Source organism: Orycteropus afer, unplaced genomic scaffold (assembly GCF_000298275.1).
Source record: "Orycteropus afer afer isolate SDZICR_OR568_19922 unplaced genomic scaffold, OryAfe1.0 scaffold00045, whole genome shotgun sequence".
NCBI lineage: Eukaryota > Metazoa > Chordata > Mammalia > Tubulidentata > Orycteropodidae > Orycteropus > Orycteropus afer.
This window is the reverse complement of record NW_006921632.1, coordinates 386,645-401,859: the sequence shown is the minus strand read 5'-3', so window position 1 is coordinate 401,859 and position 15,215 is coordinate 386,645. Positions and strand designations below refer to the sequence as shown.

The 15,215-nt window shown below is 41.2% G+C and overlaps 1 protein-coding gene across 1 annotated transcript in view; it reads left to right on the top strand.

The window, feature by feature from the left end:
• Nucleotides 1–1,301: 1,301 nt before the first annotated feature.
• The window catches only part of ATF1 (activating transcription factor 1), an 81,714-nt gene continuing 67,800 nt past the window's right edge, over nucleotides 1,302–15,215 (top strand). The window contains exons 1-2 of the mRNA XM_042780557.1: nucleotides 1,302–1,328; nucleotides 5,029–5,127. Coding sequence (XP_042636491.1) covers nucleotides 5,035–5,127 — 93 coding nt within the window. The 5' untranslated portion in view covers nucleotides 1,302–1,328; nucleotides 5,029–5,034. The remainder of the gene's footprint in view (nucleotides 1,329–5,028; nucleotides 5,128–15,215) is intronic.

Here is a 15,215-nt window from a genome sequence, read left to right as displayed (position 1 = left end):
ACTGCATAACATTTTGTTTTACGACATCACATTTTCTCTCTTAACGCTATTTTATGGGATTCAGACCCTGGTGGCACAGTGGTTAAAGCCCTTAGCTGCCAGCCAAAAGGTAGGCGGTTTGAACCCACCAGCTGCTCCGTGGGTGAAAGATTTACAGCCTTGGAAACTCTATAAAGCAGTTCCTCTCCGTCCTATAGGGTCACTATAGTCGGAATCCACTGTACGGCAGAGAATTTAGGTTTTTTTTTTTTTTTTGGTCTTAACACTAGTTGAGGTAAAGCCTCCACATTTCAAAAGTTAATTTCCACTACAAGAACGGGGCGGACAGGTGGAAGACGTCAGCTCTGGCTCTGATCACCCAACCAGGAGCACACAAGGACTGAACCGAGAGCCACGCCACTAGCTGATGAAAACTACCCCACACCGAGTGGCCTCCAGAGAGCAAGCTGGTGAGGCCCTCAGGCAACGTGCAGGAGGAGAGGGGAAAAGTTTACATCCAGAGGCGAAAAAGAAAGCCCAGACTCTGTTCACCTACAACTCTTGCCAGGGTAATACTTCCAAGCCATCCAATTAGCAGTTCCAGGAAGACCCGTACAAGATGGCGGCGAATCACGTGAGCAACGCGCTGACGTAAGACGGAGGCCCGCACGGAGGGACTGCCTAACCTTCACCCCCCCACGCTCACTTACACTCAATTTTGCCCCCCTTCCCTCCCCCGCCCTCGATCTGGTGTAGATCATGCCGTCAGTGGTGGCCCTGACTGCCGAGGAAAGGGTAGCCTAGGACAGTTGGCTGTTAAAGTGACACTGATCCTCCCCGCCCCACCAGACCCCCGATAAAGAGGCACGTCTCCCGCCGCGTGAGGGGGTGGGGAAAAGGGTAGTGAACTCGAATCCATCCTGGGAGGGGGGAGTGGAAAGTTCCCGCCCCAGGCAGCGGCAAGGCGGCAGCCACAGGTAAGTGGGGGGCGGGGTAGGACGTGCTCCTTTGGCCGAGGCGGGCGAGGACGCGGGGACGCGGCACCAGCGGGCACGCAAAGCCGGGGTGCGCGCCGGGGTGGGGGTCGCGCGCTGGCGGCTGGGGTGGGGGAGGGGCGCGTGGCCGAGGGGGGAGGGGCCGTTGCCGCTGGGGCTGCCCGCGGTTCCCGGTCGGAGCGTGCTTCCGGTTGGTGCGCAACGAGTTCTCGAGCTTTCACCCTCGTTGTTTTATCGGTCTACCCTTTTCTGGTTCTCTCATCTCCTCCTCCTCCTGTGTCCCAAATAAAAATAAAACAGAAAATCCCCGCTGCGGGATGGGCTTTATTATCACGAGTCACTCAGCGGTCGAAGGCAAGAGCTCTCCGGCGTTGGTCTCGGGGCTGGGCCGGGAGGCGGAGGGGAGTCGGAGTGGCCTTGGCTTCAGCACCTTGTCCTAGCGGACCCGGACACCGGTTAACTTCGCGTGCGATTCCACAGAGCGCGCTGGGCAACACCTGGGTTTCAGACCCTGGGCTGGGCCAGTCGAAAAGGGCGGAAACAGTCGTTACCCTCACGGCGCTTACACTCTAGTGGAGAGAGTGAAATAGTAACACGTACACACAAAACAATTACGGCAAAGTGCAACTGATGGGCGAGGAAGGAGAATGAGGAATAGCTTTTGGCCGAGCTAGGAATGGCAGAAGTCGACTGTTTTCCTCGGGAGAAATGATCAAATCTAGGAAACGTTCTTTTCGGTTTTCTCCCGTGTCATGAAACTAAGCTTCGTGTTTCACGGCTTCAGCTATGTCGTGGAGGCGTGCAGCTTAATCCCTTTAAATTTATTGTAGATGCTCATAATGCCTAGTTTTGTTAGTTTTTGTATAGCATTGGACCAAAAATAGAGCCCTTACGCTTCTGAAGCAATTTTAACATTTTAACAAATTTAACATATATTTGACAAGCATCTTTCTGAATCTGGCCTCGTGTATGATAAGTTTCTATAGTATTTATGTTCACAAGATGCATTTTATTCCGAAAGTTTTGTTACTAAGAAAATAGTTCTATAGTCGGAATCCACTGTACGGCAGAGAATTTAGGTTCTATAGACGTTGTAATGTACTGTTCCCACAGTGTCTCGATTAAAGTAAATGCAATTGTAAAGCCGAACGAATGTGTTAGCATTTTGCTTTTTGTAGTTATCTCTAAGGGTTGTGCTGTTTGATCTCTGACGTATCTGTGCAGTATTACCATATTACCAATAGGTGGTAGTCTCTTCTGAAAATGCCCTTTTCACGTCATCCGATTTATTTACAATGACTTTCCAATTTTGTATTTTTTTAGTGATGTTGTCAGAGTAAACCCTTTATATATTTATTTTTAAAAGCTATTGTTTCTAAATTGAAGTTAAGATGAACAGTTTTAAAGTTTATTCTACACAGATTAAAATACATACGAAGGCATCTGTGAAAATGCACCTATTTGCTGTGTAAACTTTCACAAAAATCACAATAAAAATTTAGAAATAATAAAGTAAGCCCAGGCAGCAGCTGTCAACTTAACAAGGACAGTCCCTAGTTGAGCGGGATCACAACAGGTGCAGTGATAACAGCTTCACAAGCGGGCAATGGGGATGGATATGGAGCTGAGAAATAATGGCTGGCTGTGGTCTTGCGGACCTAGCAGAATGTAAGGAAAAGCATGGCTCTTTTAGGAAAACTTGCAAAGAAAGTAACATTATATTCTAGGCACTAAAGTAATAGCTTTTTATGTATAATCACCCAGATTCCCTGTTTTAGTGAATTGAAGCTCAAAGAAATTATTTACTGAGCTGTAGTGGCGCAGTAGGGAGCTCTGGTAGCATAGTGGCTAAGGCACTTGACTGCTAACCAGAAGGCTGGCGGTTCAAACCCACCAGCTGCTCCTCGGAAGGACGATGGGGCAATCTACTTCCGTAGTGATACTGCCTGGGAAACCAAGTAGGGGTCGCTATGAGTCGGTCGGACTTGACGGCACATAACGACAACAACAACAGTGGCGCAGTGGTTAAGGCATTTCATTGCTAACCAAAAAGGTCGTTTATTTGAACTCAACCAGCCTTGAGAGGGAGAAAGATAAAGTAGTCTGCTTGCATAAAGATACATGCCTTGGAAACCTTGTGGGGCAGTTTAGCTTTGTCCTGTAGTATGTTGCTGTGAGTTGGGTTTGACTCAATGGCAATAGGTTTTTGGTTTGGTGTTGGTGTTTGTTGTTGTTTGCCATCGATTCAGATCGACTCATGGCGACCCCTCCCTGGGTTTCCGAGGCAGTATCACTAAGGAAGTAGATTGCCCAACCTTCCTTCCGAGGAGTGGCTGGTGGGTTTGAACCGCCATCTGGTTAGCAGTCAAGTGCCTTAGGCACTATGCTACCAGAGCTCCTTTTGGTTTGGTATGTTGTTGTTGTTGTTATATGCCGTCGAGTCAGCCCTGACTCATAGCGACCCCTCCTTGGGTTTCCGAGGCAGTATCACTACGGAAGTAGGATTGCCCAACCTTCCTTCCGAGGAGTGGCTGGTGGGTTTGAACCGCCAGCCGTCTGGTTAGCAGGCAAGTGTCTTAGCCACTATGCTACCAGAGCTCCCTTGGTTTGGTATATCTTACAGTAAATTGTGAATGTAATATCTGAAGCCAAGACTGTATTAATCCAAAGAAAACGGATTAATGATATCTTTAAAAAGGAAAAAAAAAAATTGAAACCACTTTATATTTGAGGTGATTTTAAAACTTCTTTTAATGACTAAAAACAACATCTTCAATACAGATGTTAAAAATTAATTTCTGTTTATCTCAAAAAAATGGGGGAATAAAAGAAGAAAGAACATGTAGGCTTAAACTTAATTAAAAATTAAAATGAAAAAATTAAGTCAGTGATGCTAAGGGACCTACTAGCCCTTTCCTTTTTCATGTCTTTGCACATAACTATGTTGTTGTTGTTATGTGCCATCCAGTTGGCCCTGACTCACAGTGACCCCTCCTTGGGTTTCCGAGGCAGTATCACTACAGAGGTAGATTGCCCAACCTCCTTCTGAGGAGTGTCTGGTGGGTTTGAACCCCCAGCCTTATGGTTAGCAGTCAAGTGCCTTAGGCACTATGCTACCAGAGCTCCTGCACATAACTGTAAGAACCATAAATTCTACCTTTTTTTTTTTTTTTTACCAGCCTCTTTGTTAGTGGTTCTCCTCCCATCTGATTTATGATTCCTTGTAGCCCCTTCATTCTCATTCTTTCCTAGTCAGTGTATCCTGTAGTTGATTATCTAGAAATTTAGAACCTCCTAAAATAGTTTTGTTTGTTCAACTTTTACTCAATAAACTGTATAAAACTATACGTACAAGTAGAAACTGTATGTTAGACTGGAGAAAGGAATGTTTGTGTTTCTGGGCAGGAAGACTAGTAGTATCATGCTTCTTGGGTGGGATAATGTTTGAAAATTTAATCACAATAATTTATGTATATATGTGCCATTTGTTACGTATGTTCTCAGGATTCAAAATTGTAAAAATTTAAAAGAATATGCAAAGAAAAGCCTCTTTTTAATCTCTATCCTCTAGTTACCAGTTCTCTTCCATAGAGGCAACTACGCTACCAATTTGTACACAATTGTATTTGCATACTATACATAGTCTATAGCATTCTCATTTATTCCCCTCCCCCCGGAGTTTTTAGTCTGAGAAGTTTATTTTTCAAGTAAGGTCTTTTCTTTTCTGAACATTTTATTGTGGTATGGTGAAGGTTTACAGAGCGAATTAGTTTCCCATTGAACAATTTATACACACTTTGTTTCATGACATTAGCTGCAACCCCTTATTTACCCTTTTTTTAATATCTTTTAATTAGAGACCTACATACGTAGAACAGAGAACAATTATGGGAACATAATTAAGGTGAAAGTGAAATTGGGCCCAGCACATAGTATGGAAAAGCTTTGTCTTATTCCTCTGAAAAAGTATGCATTTTAAGAAAAGAAATGTCTTAAGATTTCTTGAAAATGATTTAGAAAGCAACTTTTAACAGCTTTTCTTTTTTTCTTATAGTTGATTATGGAAGATTCACATAAGAGTAACAGTTCAGAGACAGCACCTCAACCCAGTTCAACAATTCAGGGGGCTCATCTCTCTCATATTACTCAACAGGTAAAGTAGGAATCAGCTAAAATATTGAGTCAGTTAAGAATATTGGTATGCAGATTAATCTGTTGTTTCAAATCATTAATTACTAATGTTTGAAAAGAGAACCAAGCAAAAAAGACTATAAAACATAAGGAGGGAAGGTGGGTTTGATTTAAATATCTTGTCAAGATCACTTGGTTTTATTTTCTTTTACGCAAAATGTATTTAGTGTTTTTTATAATATGTACATACACTTGAAAGATTGGAGAAGTAATTTTTTTTTTACGTTACATGATTTATTTTGATTTTTGAAGACTAGTTTTGCTACATCAGAAAACTGAAGATTTATTTGACTCTGAGCTAATTTAAAACAGATCAGTAGTTTCAGGAGGCGAACCATTTTTAATTCAACAGATTCATCATGGATATATAAAAATGTTTTTGCTGAACTGAAAAATAGATGCTTACTAAAAAACTAAACAAAATTGATAGGCACAACTGCTGGTGTGTTTTTAAACAGCAAATATGTTTAAATATTTTGACAGAGTATGCATATGTTATAGAAAGGATCTGTCATTCTGTTGGTTAAGTTCCTCCTTAATCATCAGAACAATTCATTTCAGCACTTTTGACTTAGGTGTATCTGAGGACTTGGAGGCACTGATTTTCTACTATTGACCATCAGAACAGATTTGCTATGTTATTGGTTGCTTGGTTTTAATTTCCTAGGTGTGATATTACTGTTTTAATTATAATTATAAACATGAACTAAGGTTAGATTTTAAAACATTAGAAAATTTCAGTCAGGACAGTTTTGAAAGTGTAAATTTTAGGGTCATATGGCTGTCTTTGTTCTTCCTTTTTTTTCATTTAGTCATTTAGGCAGTAAGGAATGCCTTCAAAAAGGTAAACAGTCAACTTTTAAGAAGTTCATTGGTGCCTGCTCTCTGTAGACCAGGATTGAACAGTGGAAGGGTCTGTCATAGAGCTGGGTTCCTTAGTATTAGTGGGGATGGTGGAATGGTAGGATTCCAGTGTAGAAGAGGCCAGGTGGTGGCACTTAACCATTAGAGGCAAGGTAGATGTTATTAGCTTAATGGACAGCAAGGTGAGTGGCAAATAGGGTGCCTTCACCTGTGAGGACCTGTGAGTGTTATTGACTGGTGTTTTTTAGGGACAAGAGAGATGATCAGCTGACCAGGGCTAGTGAACAGAAGGCTGTTATTAGCTGCCACAATGAAAAATCACAATCCCTTACCCAGTTTCTAGATCTTGGGCATTTCTTGGGTTCATCAGTTGAAGGGCAGGCCAGGTCTCCTTAAGGAAGAACCTTGAAATGCTACCACAAGCTTATGTAATAAATATCCCCCAATCTTTGACCAATGAGGTGTATGGCCATTTACCATAGTAACTGTGCACTGGGGGAAGGGGGTAATATACCAGACCTTATGAGGACTACTGGCCACAGGAAATGAACTGAAAATGCATTTAGATTAACTGAAACAGCATTGGTTAGAGTAGGAGACTTGAAAATGGAGACTGGCTCAAGACTTTTACAGTAGGCTCAGTGAATCTTGGATCTATCTCAAGGTTATTTTTCTGACTCCTCAGCATAACTGGGATGGATACTTTTAGCTCTGGTTGTATAATCACTTGAATCTCGTAGTAAGTACTCAGTCTTTTCTAGGGTCCTCAAGCAGACCAGATATATGTACTTGCTCTAGGATCTAAGGGATTGTGCTTCAGCTCTCTTATTGGGTCTTCCTGGAGACTATGCACCACATCTTTGTCTACCACAGACAACTCTAGCACTGGATCTGCTAAGTCATATCATTTGAGAACCTCTGACCATCATCCCTAGCGACTCACTTGCAGAATTTGTACCTCTTGTTCTTCCAACCTTAGGCTCTGGTGGACTAGAGATTCTGGTTTCCAGTAGGGGAGCATTTTCCTTAGAGAACCCAAGAAGGTTTCCCTTGTTACCTGGTAACTTTGGTTTCCTCATGCCAGTGGACCAGCAGGACAAGGGGACTTACTAATCTGTCAGGGATAATTAACCCTGATTATAACGAGGAGCTAAAGTTGCTGCTATATAATATAGACAGAAAGGAGTATGTCTTCGATTTTTGGGGGACTCACTGTGGTGTTTCTTGTTCTTCATTGTCCTTCATTTCACTGAAAAAGCTGTAGCAGCCACAGCCTAATAAGGACAAGGCAATACCTAATGATTCATATCCCTCAGGGATGAAAGTATGGGTCACCCTACCAGGTAAGACACCTAGATTAGCTGAAGTGAGGGTGAGGAAAATCTAGAATGGATAAAAGAAGAGAAGGATATCAATATCAGTTAAAGCCTTGAGCTGACTGCAGCAGTGGAGATTAGAGCATTTTGAAAGGCTCAGTGTGCTGCTTGGACTCTTTCCCCTATGGCAAAAGAGCTTTAAGCCACTGGGGAAAGGGTAATAAACCCTGTTTTCCATTGTGGCTGAGCAAAGGTGAAAGAAAAAGAATGAAAACACACTAGCCCTGGGAGAATAGTAGGAAACTATCCTGGGTTCAGACCATTAGAGTTTTCCTACTATGGAGGACAGGCAAGATTAGTGAGAAAGTCTACTCCTAAAATGCAGGAGTATAAAGTCTGCCTAAGACTGAGACTGGCTAGGAAAACAGAGAACCTCCTTACCCCTTCCCACCAGGCTAGCAAATCAAGCAACAGTAGTCTACCCCTGGGGTAAGGGGAAGAATTTGGAGTGAGTTGCTTTGAGGTAGGTGCACAGGGAGAGCCTAGAGCTAAAGATGGAGCAAAAACTTTGAGAAAAACCTTCTGGTAAACCAGCCCCCAGCTTAAGCAGGAGGTAACACTAGAGGAATTTGAAGCTGGTGATTTTCTGAAGGTAATCCTAACAATGGCAAAACCCAAACCCAGCTGAACTTTTGACTCCACATCCCCTAAACCACATACAAATGGCCTAGTAGAAAAAGTGTACCTATTTCCATACACAAATACTGTTTATCTCAGTAGCTGATGTCTTACACATGATGCCCATCAGGCAGAAATTATGAAGCATAAAGGCTCAGTTCCAGACCACAGCAGTAAAACTAATACTGCAGTAAAGCAAGTCACGTGACTTTTTTTTGTTTGTTTGTTTCCCAGTGCATATATTAGGTCGTGTTTACACTGTACTGTAGTCTATTAAGTATGCGATAGCATTATGGAAAAGTTTGAAATATTGTGATTATTTCCAAAATGTGACACACAGATGCGAAGTAAGCACATGCTGTTGGGAAAATGGTGCCAGTAGACTTGCTCGACTCAAGGGTTACCTACACCTTCAATTTGTTTTAAAACACACACACACACACACACACACACACCTGTGAAGCACAATAACACAAGATAAATCTGTATACAAAAAAGCAAGAGAAAACAGTCTACTGTCAAAAATCAAAATAATCACAGAACCAAAGTCTTTTTTAAGATGGGAGGGATTAACAGCCTGCTTGTATGCCAATGGAAATAATGCAGTAGAGGGGAAAATTTGATGATACAGAAGAGAGGAGATAGTTACAAGGATGATATCCTTGAGAAGGGGAAGGGATGAAAATTAAGATTACAAGTGGAGAAGTTAATCTTACATTAGCTCAGGCTGCTGCTCTTGGCAAGTTGCTTCCGACTCATAGCACTCCTATGTGTGTGGAGTAGAACTGCTCCATGAGGTTTTCATGGCTATGACCTTTCAGAAACAGATTGGCAGGCCTGTCTTCGATGTCACCTCTGGGTGGCTTTGAACTGCCAACCTTTCAGCTAGTAGTTGAGTGCTTAATTGTTTGTGTGTCCCTTGGAGTAGGTCATGTATAATAAGAGAGAAGGTGGTGTTGTTAGGTGCCACTGAGTTGGCTCTGACTCATGGTGACCCTATGTAGGAAAGAATGTAACACTGCCCAGTCCTGTGCCAGCCTCACAGTCCCCAACTCCAACGACTAAACATGAGCCCATCGTTACAGCCACTGTGTCAGTCCATCGCGTTGAGGGCCTTCCTCTTTTTCATTGACCCTCCACTTTACCAAGCATGATATCCTTCTCCAGGGAATGGTCCCTTCTGACAACATGACCAAAGTAAGTGAGACAAAATCTGGCCATTCTCACTTCCAAGGAAGATTCTGGCTGCACTTTGTCCAGGACAGATTTGTTAGTTCTTTTGGCAGTCCATGGTATTTTCGGTATTCTTTGCCAACACCACAACTCAAAAGCATCAACTCTTCTTCAGTCTTCCTTGTTCATTGACCAGTTCTCACATGCATAAGAGGCGATTGAAAATGCCATGGCTTGAGTTAGGTGCACCTTAGTCTTCATGGAGACATCTTTGCTCTTCAGCACTTTAAAGAGGTCTTTTGCGGCAGATTTGTCCAGCACAATATGTCATCTGATGTCTTGACTGCTGCTTCCTTTGGTGTTGATTGTGGAACTAAGTGATATGAAATCTTTAACAACTTCAGTCTTTTCTCCATTTATTGTGATGCTGCTTATTGGTCCAGTTGTGAAGATTTTCGTTTTCTTTATGTTGAGATGTAATCCATACTGCAGACTGAAGTCTTTAATCTTTATCAGTAAGTGCTTCAAGTCCTCATCACTTTGAGCAAGCAAAGTTGTGTTGTCTGCATATCACAGGTTGTGATCTTGATGCCATGTTCTTCTTATAGTCCAGCTTCTTGGATTATTTGTTCAGCATACAAATTGAATAAGTATGGGGAAAGGTAGGTGGGTAGATTGTGGATGAGATACAATAAAAGTTCTCTTCTGGTAACTTCTTTGTTTTTAATGAAATAAAATATTTTTAGAATGTAGAGAGGAAGGAGAGGATATGAAATAGTCTTCTAGGAGAGTGAGAGAAGTCAGTGGACAGGGATATGTAGTAGGATTGCTGGACAGCATTAATGGTTACTGATCATGAATTTAAAGTGAGACCATTAATTATAGTTGTGTGTTTTTCTCCAATCACATTCAGGTATTTGCATGCAAGTCAGGCATCAAGTAGGTGAGTAACCAGGGTTATGGTTTAGTCAAAAGACTATAGGCAAGCATGAAAAGGCAAGGATACTGAGAGTATATGTGATGTGATTATTATTATGCTGGACCATGAAATTTAAGCTATGTAAGGAAGGGAGGACTTGAGAGAGTGAAGGTCAGGGAAAAAACAGTCCCAAGAATTGTTGGAATCCAAGTACTAGAGGAAGTAAGCTAGAATAGTAGGTGATACTCAGAGAGAGATTTGAAATTGAGATTAAGGAACGGTGTGCATTTATTGGTAATGGCAGGATTTAGATTAGTGATTTTTGACTGGGTGATACGCTCCTTCTCCCCACTTGAGAAGTCTGGAAATATATGTACATGCGTGGGCGATGAGGTGCCCCTGGCACATAAGGGGTAGAGACCAGGAAGTGCTAAATGTCTTACATTGAACAGGATATTCCTGTGCATGGAAAACCTGTCCTGACCACAATGCCTGTTGTTGAGAAGCTCTGTAGGGTATGACTGAGGAGGGTGGAATACAAAGCTTTGGAGGAGAGGAGTTAAAAAAAAAAAACAACAGTGGCCAGGCAGTAGAAGGATATTGGATGTTGGCTATTAAAATCACCACAAATTTTTATAAGGAGTAGTAGTGGGAGAATAGAATATTCGGGTGCTAAAAGTCTTAAAGAAATGAGGGGACACATTTCAGGTATTGTAAAATAGCTGTAACAAAGACAGTCTGCTATGAGTTGGGAGTTTTGGGTGAGGATTTTGAAGGAGTGGTCTGGAAGCCACAACAAGCAACAAAGGAAACCCCTTTTCCCCCCATCTGCCAATTCATGGTGTCAGGGGTATAGGATGGAGCTGCAGAGGCGGTTTGAACTCACCAGAGGCTCCGTGGGAGAAAAGACCCGGTGATCTGCTTCTGTGAAAATTCAGTCTAAAAAACTCTATAGTAAACAATTCTACTCTGTCATATAGGATCACTGTGAGTTGGAATTCGCTTGATGGCACATAGCAGCTATAACGTTGTTGTTGTGTGCCGACTCATAGCGACCCCTCCTTGGGTTTCTGAGGTTGTATCACTATGGAAGTAGATTGCTCAGCCTTCCTTCCGAGGAGTGGCTGGTGGATATAATGTTGTTAGGGCTTTAATTTGATCTTTTCCTATTTTAATACCACACAATATCATAGTTACTTTATATGGTCAGTGTTATTCCCCTCCCCCCATGCATTTACCACTTTCTTTGCTTTTTTGTTTTTTCTTGTATGTCTAAGCTTTTATTTGGGATCACTTTTCTTTTACCTAAATGGAATAAAGCCTGCCCTGCAAAAGCTGGAACCTCTGTAAAGCAGAAACCTGTCAGAAAAGGAAAACTCAAATATTTTCTACTAAAACAAGTGATAGAAAAGTTGTAAGAGTGTGAAAGGTGGAAAACTTGTGAGACCTGGAAAACAAGGCAGTTCCATCAAGTTCTGGGTCTCACAGGTTTTGTTGTGTATAATTTAGAACATCCTCAGCAGTATTTGACATTTTGGGCTACATTATTCTTTGTTTTAGGGGGGTTATACATTGTGGGATGTTAAGAAGCATCCATGGCTTCTGCCCATTATATGTCAATGGGGCACCCCCATGCCCCCAGTGTGACAACTAGAAATATCCCTAGATATTGCCAAATGTCCCTGGGCAAAATTGTTCTCAGTTGAGAGCCACTACTTGAGACTCACTTCCTTTGATGTGAGTCTGCTGATGGTGATGATGTCACTGATCTTGTTTGTTTAAAAATACCTATTTCACTCTCATTCTGAAAAGCTATTTTCACTGAGCATGGAATTCTAACATATTTTTCAGTACGTTGAAAATATCATTTTGCTGACTTCTGCATTGTTGCTGTTGAGAAGTCAGTAGACTATTGCTATTTTAAATATCTTTTTTTCTTTTAAAAACCAAACCATACTCACTGCCATCGAGTTGATTCTGACTTACAGTGACCCACCTAGGGTTTCCAAGGTGGTAAATCTTTACGGAAGTAGATTGCCTAGTCGTCCTTCTGCGGAGTGATTGGTGGGTTTGAACCACCAACTTTCTGGTTAGCAGTCAAATGCCTTACGCACTACACCACCAGAGCTCCTTGGAGAAAGAAGATAGACTGTTAATAGTTAACTTTTCTGTTCACCTTTTTCTTTTGGCTACTTTTATAATCTTCTCTTTAACTGTTTACAGCTTCTATTATGTCCTTAGGTACAGAATTTTTTATTTATCCCACTTGAGAGTCATTAGGCTTGAATCTGTGGATTTAAGTTGTGTAAAATTCTCAGTCATCTCTTTACATTTTGCTTCTGACCTGTTCTCCCCTTGTCCTCTCACTATCTTCCATGTCTCCTAACTTCCCTTATATATTTTATATCTGATTGTTTCTGTGCTACAGTCTAAGTAATTTTTTTGACCTGTCTTCCAGCTTACTAATTCTTCTTCTAGTTTTGTATAATCTGCTTTTATATCTGAACAATGATAGTTGTAAGTATAGTATTTTTATTTCTAGAAAATTTATTTGGTTCTTTTGTCATTTTGATTCCTGAAGATATTTTCAAGTTTATCTTGAAACATAGTATGTTTATATACTCTTGTTTCTTTAAATACAGTAAGCATAATTATTGTATAATCTGTGTCTGATAATACCAGTATCTCAAATCATTTGGGTCTGATTCTGATGTCTGTTGTTTTTGTTTCATGCTTATGGTGCTATATATATATGGTTGCTTATGTCTTTCTTGGGAGCTCTGGTAGCGTAGTGCCTAAGGCACTTGACTGCTAACCAGAAGGCTGGTGGTTCAAATCCACCAGCCACTCCTCAGAAGGAAGGTTGGGCAATCTACTTCCATAGTGATACTGCTTCCGAAACCCAAGGAGGGGTCGCTGTGAGTTGGCTCCGACTCAACGGCACGTAACAACAACAACAACAAGAAGCTGCTTACTAGGCTACTGTTTGACTTTGGAAAACCCATTCCTTAAAGACTCAAGGTTCAAAAGGACACCTAAGGGCAAATGGCCTGGGTGGGTCACTCCAACTAGACCCCATAAATTTGGATTCCAGGAGAATTAAAATGGTTTCTCAGTTCTGAGATTTTTTTTTTTTTTTTTTTTTTTTTTGCAAGCTAACAAGCAAGCTTTCCTGACTTTTAGGGATGTTGGCAGAAGACATGAGACTCTTGGTTCAAAGACATTGGACATTTTTACTCATGGAACAGCAGGCAGCATGAGCTTCTTGTTTACATCAATTCCCTTTGCTCTTTAAATCCTATGGGGGTGATGCAGAGCAGCTCAGGTGGATTCTGCACATGCAGTGGGTTTGCATCATTGCTGAGGCGCCCCAAGCTTAGGAAACGTCCCTCTTTACAGGGAGTTGCTTACAAACTTGCCCACCTTTTGCCCAGGAGGGGGACATTATTTTTAATATTCCGGACTGCAAAGAAATGTACTCTCTGCAGATTTCTTCTCTGAAGGGGGATGCTATCTTTGTCTTATAAAACTATTCATTATACAAACATCCTTGAAAAGATAGTCTTGAACAAAAGTTGTCAGTGCCTCTGCTTAGAAGGCTTATAGATGTAGAGCTGTATGGAGAATTGTCTCCCAACCAGAAGGATATAAATGATTTCCACCTTGTCCTGCCTTCTCTTTCTCATCTCCACAACATTTTTCCCTAGATGACAGAATATTAGAAGGTTTGGTTCTTTAGCTTTTGCTACGGTGTCCCTCCTCTCCACACACCTCTGTATACACGCATACTTATTTTTTTTTGGCTTGAAATTTTGCTTTTCAGTCAGGCTTTTAAGAACAAATCAATGTTTGTGAGTATTGAAATAGTATATTTAAAACTTTTCTTTGTCATTGTGATTGGCTTTTAGGGCAGTAATTGTCATTTTGTCTTTATCTTTGTTTTTAAATTTCATTTGTTAATTTAATTTTATTTGTTTATTTGATTTGGGTGAAAGTTTACAAAACAAATTCCATACAGCAGTTCATACACTTTTTTTTGAAACTCATTTTTATTGAATTGCTCAAAGCTACTGAAATTACATTTATCAAATAAAGCTCTATAATTTGATGTTCCTTTATTTTTATTTATTTATATTATTTTTAAAAATTTTTTCAGTGTTCCCTCCCCTCCCCTACCACCCCTGGTAACCAACAAAGAAAGTTTACTTCCATACACAAACCTTCCCTTGACTTTTTACAATAATGAACTAATACAATATTTGTCCTTCTATGATTGACTTACTTCACTTAGCATAATATACTCCAAGTTCATCCACGTTATGTGGTGTTCTGCAGATTCTACATTATTCTTTTAAGTTAATACACATTTTGTCTCGTGACATTGACTGCAATTCCCCAGTGTAACAACTTACTTCCTACTACTTCTCTATAGTTACCTTTTCCCTGTGTCCTTCCCTTCCATGTACTCCCAACTCCCAAGCTGTCTCCCTATCCCTACCTACACTGCCCTTCTGTTCTCCCATGATTGATCATTCCAAGTAGTGTATCTACCTGTTGCAAATGTTAAGCCCATATGCCTGTCTGTTATTTGTCTGGAAGCCACAGGAGTGAGTTCAGTTCCAGACCTGAAGAGTAGCAAGGGGCCATAGTGTCAGTGGTCTCACCAGGCTCTATCAGACCAGCAAACCTGATCTTTTTTTTTTTTTTAATGGTTGTGAGCCTTGTTCCATGTAGTTCTCCCACTCTATCCAGGATCTCCTACACAGATCCCCCTTGGAGTGGTTGACAGTGGCATCTGGGTACCGTCTAGGTCTTCTGGTCTCATGGTAATATAGGCTGAAGGGCACATGGTCTACTAGTCTCTTGCACTAATTGTTTCCATGTGTCTTTGGTTTTCTTCATTAATCTTTGCTGTGGATGAGGGGAGACCCATTGTTGCATCTAGATGGCCACTTGCAAATTTTTTTTTTTTTTTATTAATTTTATTTATTGTGATTTGGGTGAAGATTTACAGAATGAATTCACTTTCCATACAGCAGTTCACATATACTTTGTCTCATGTCATTGACCACAGTTTACAGTGCAACAGCTCCCCTCCTG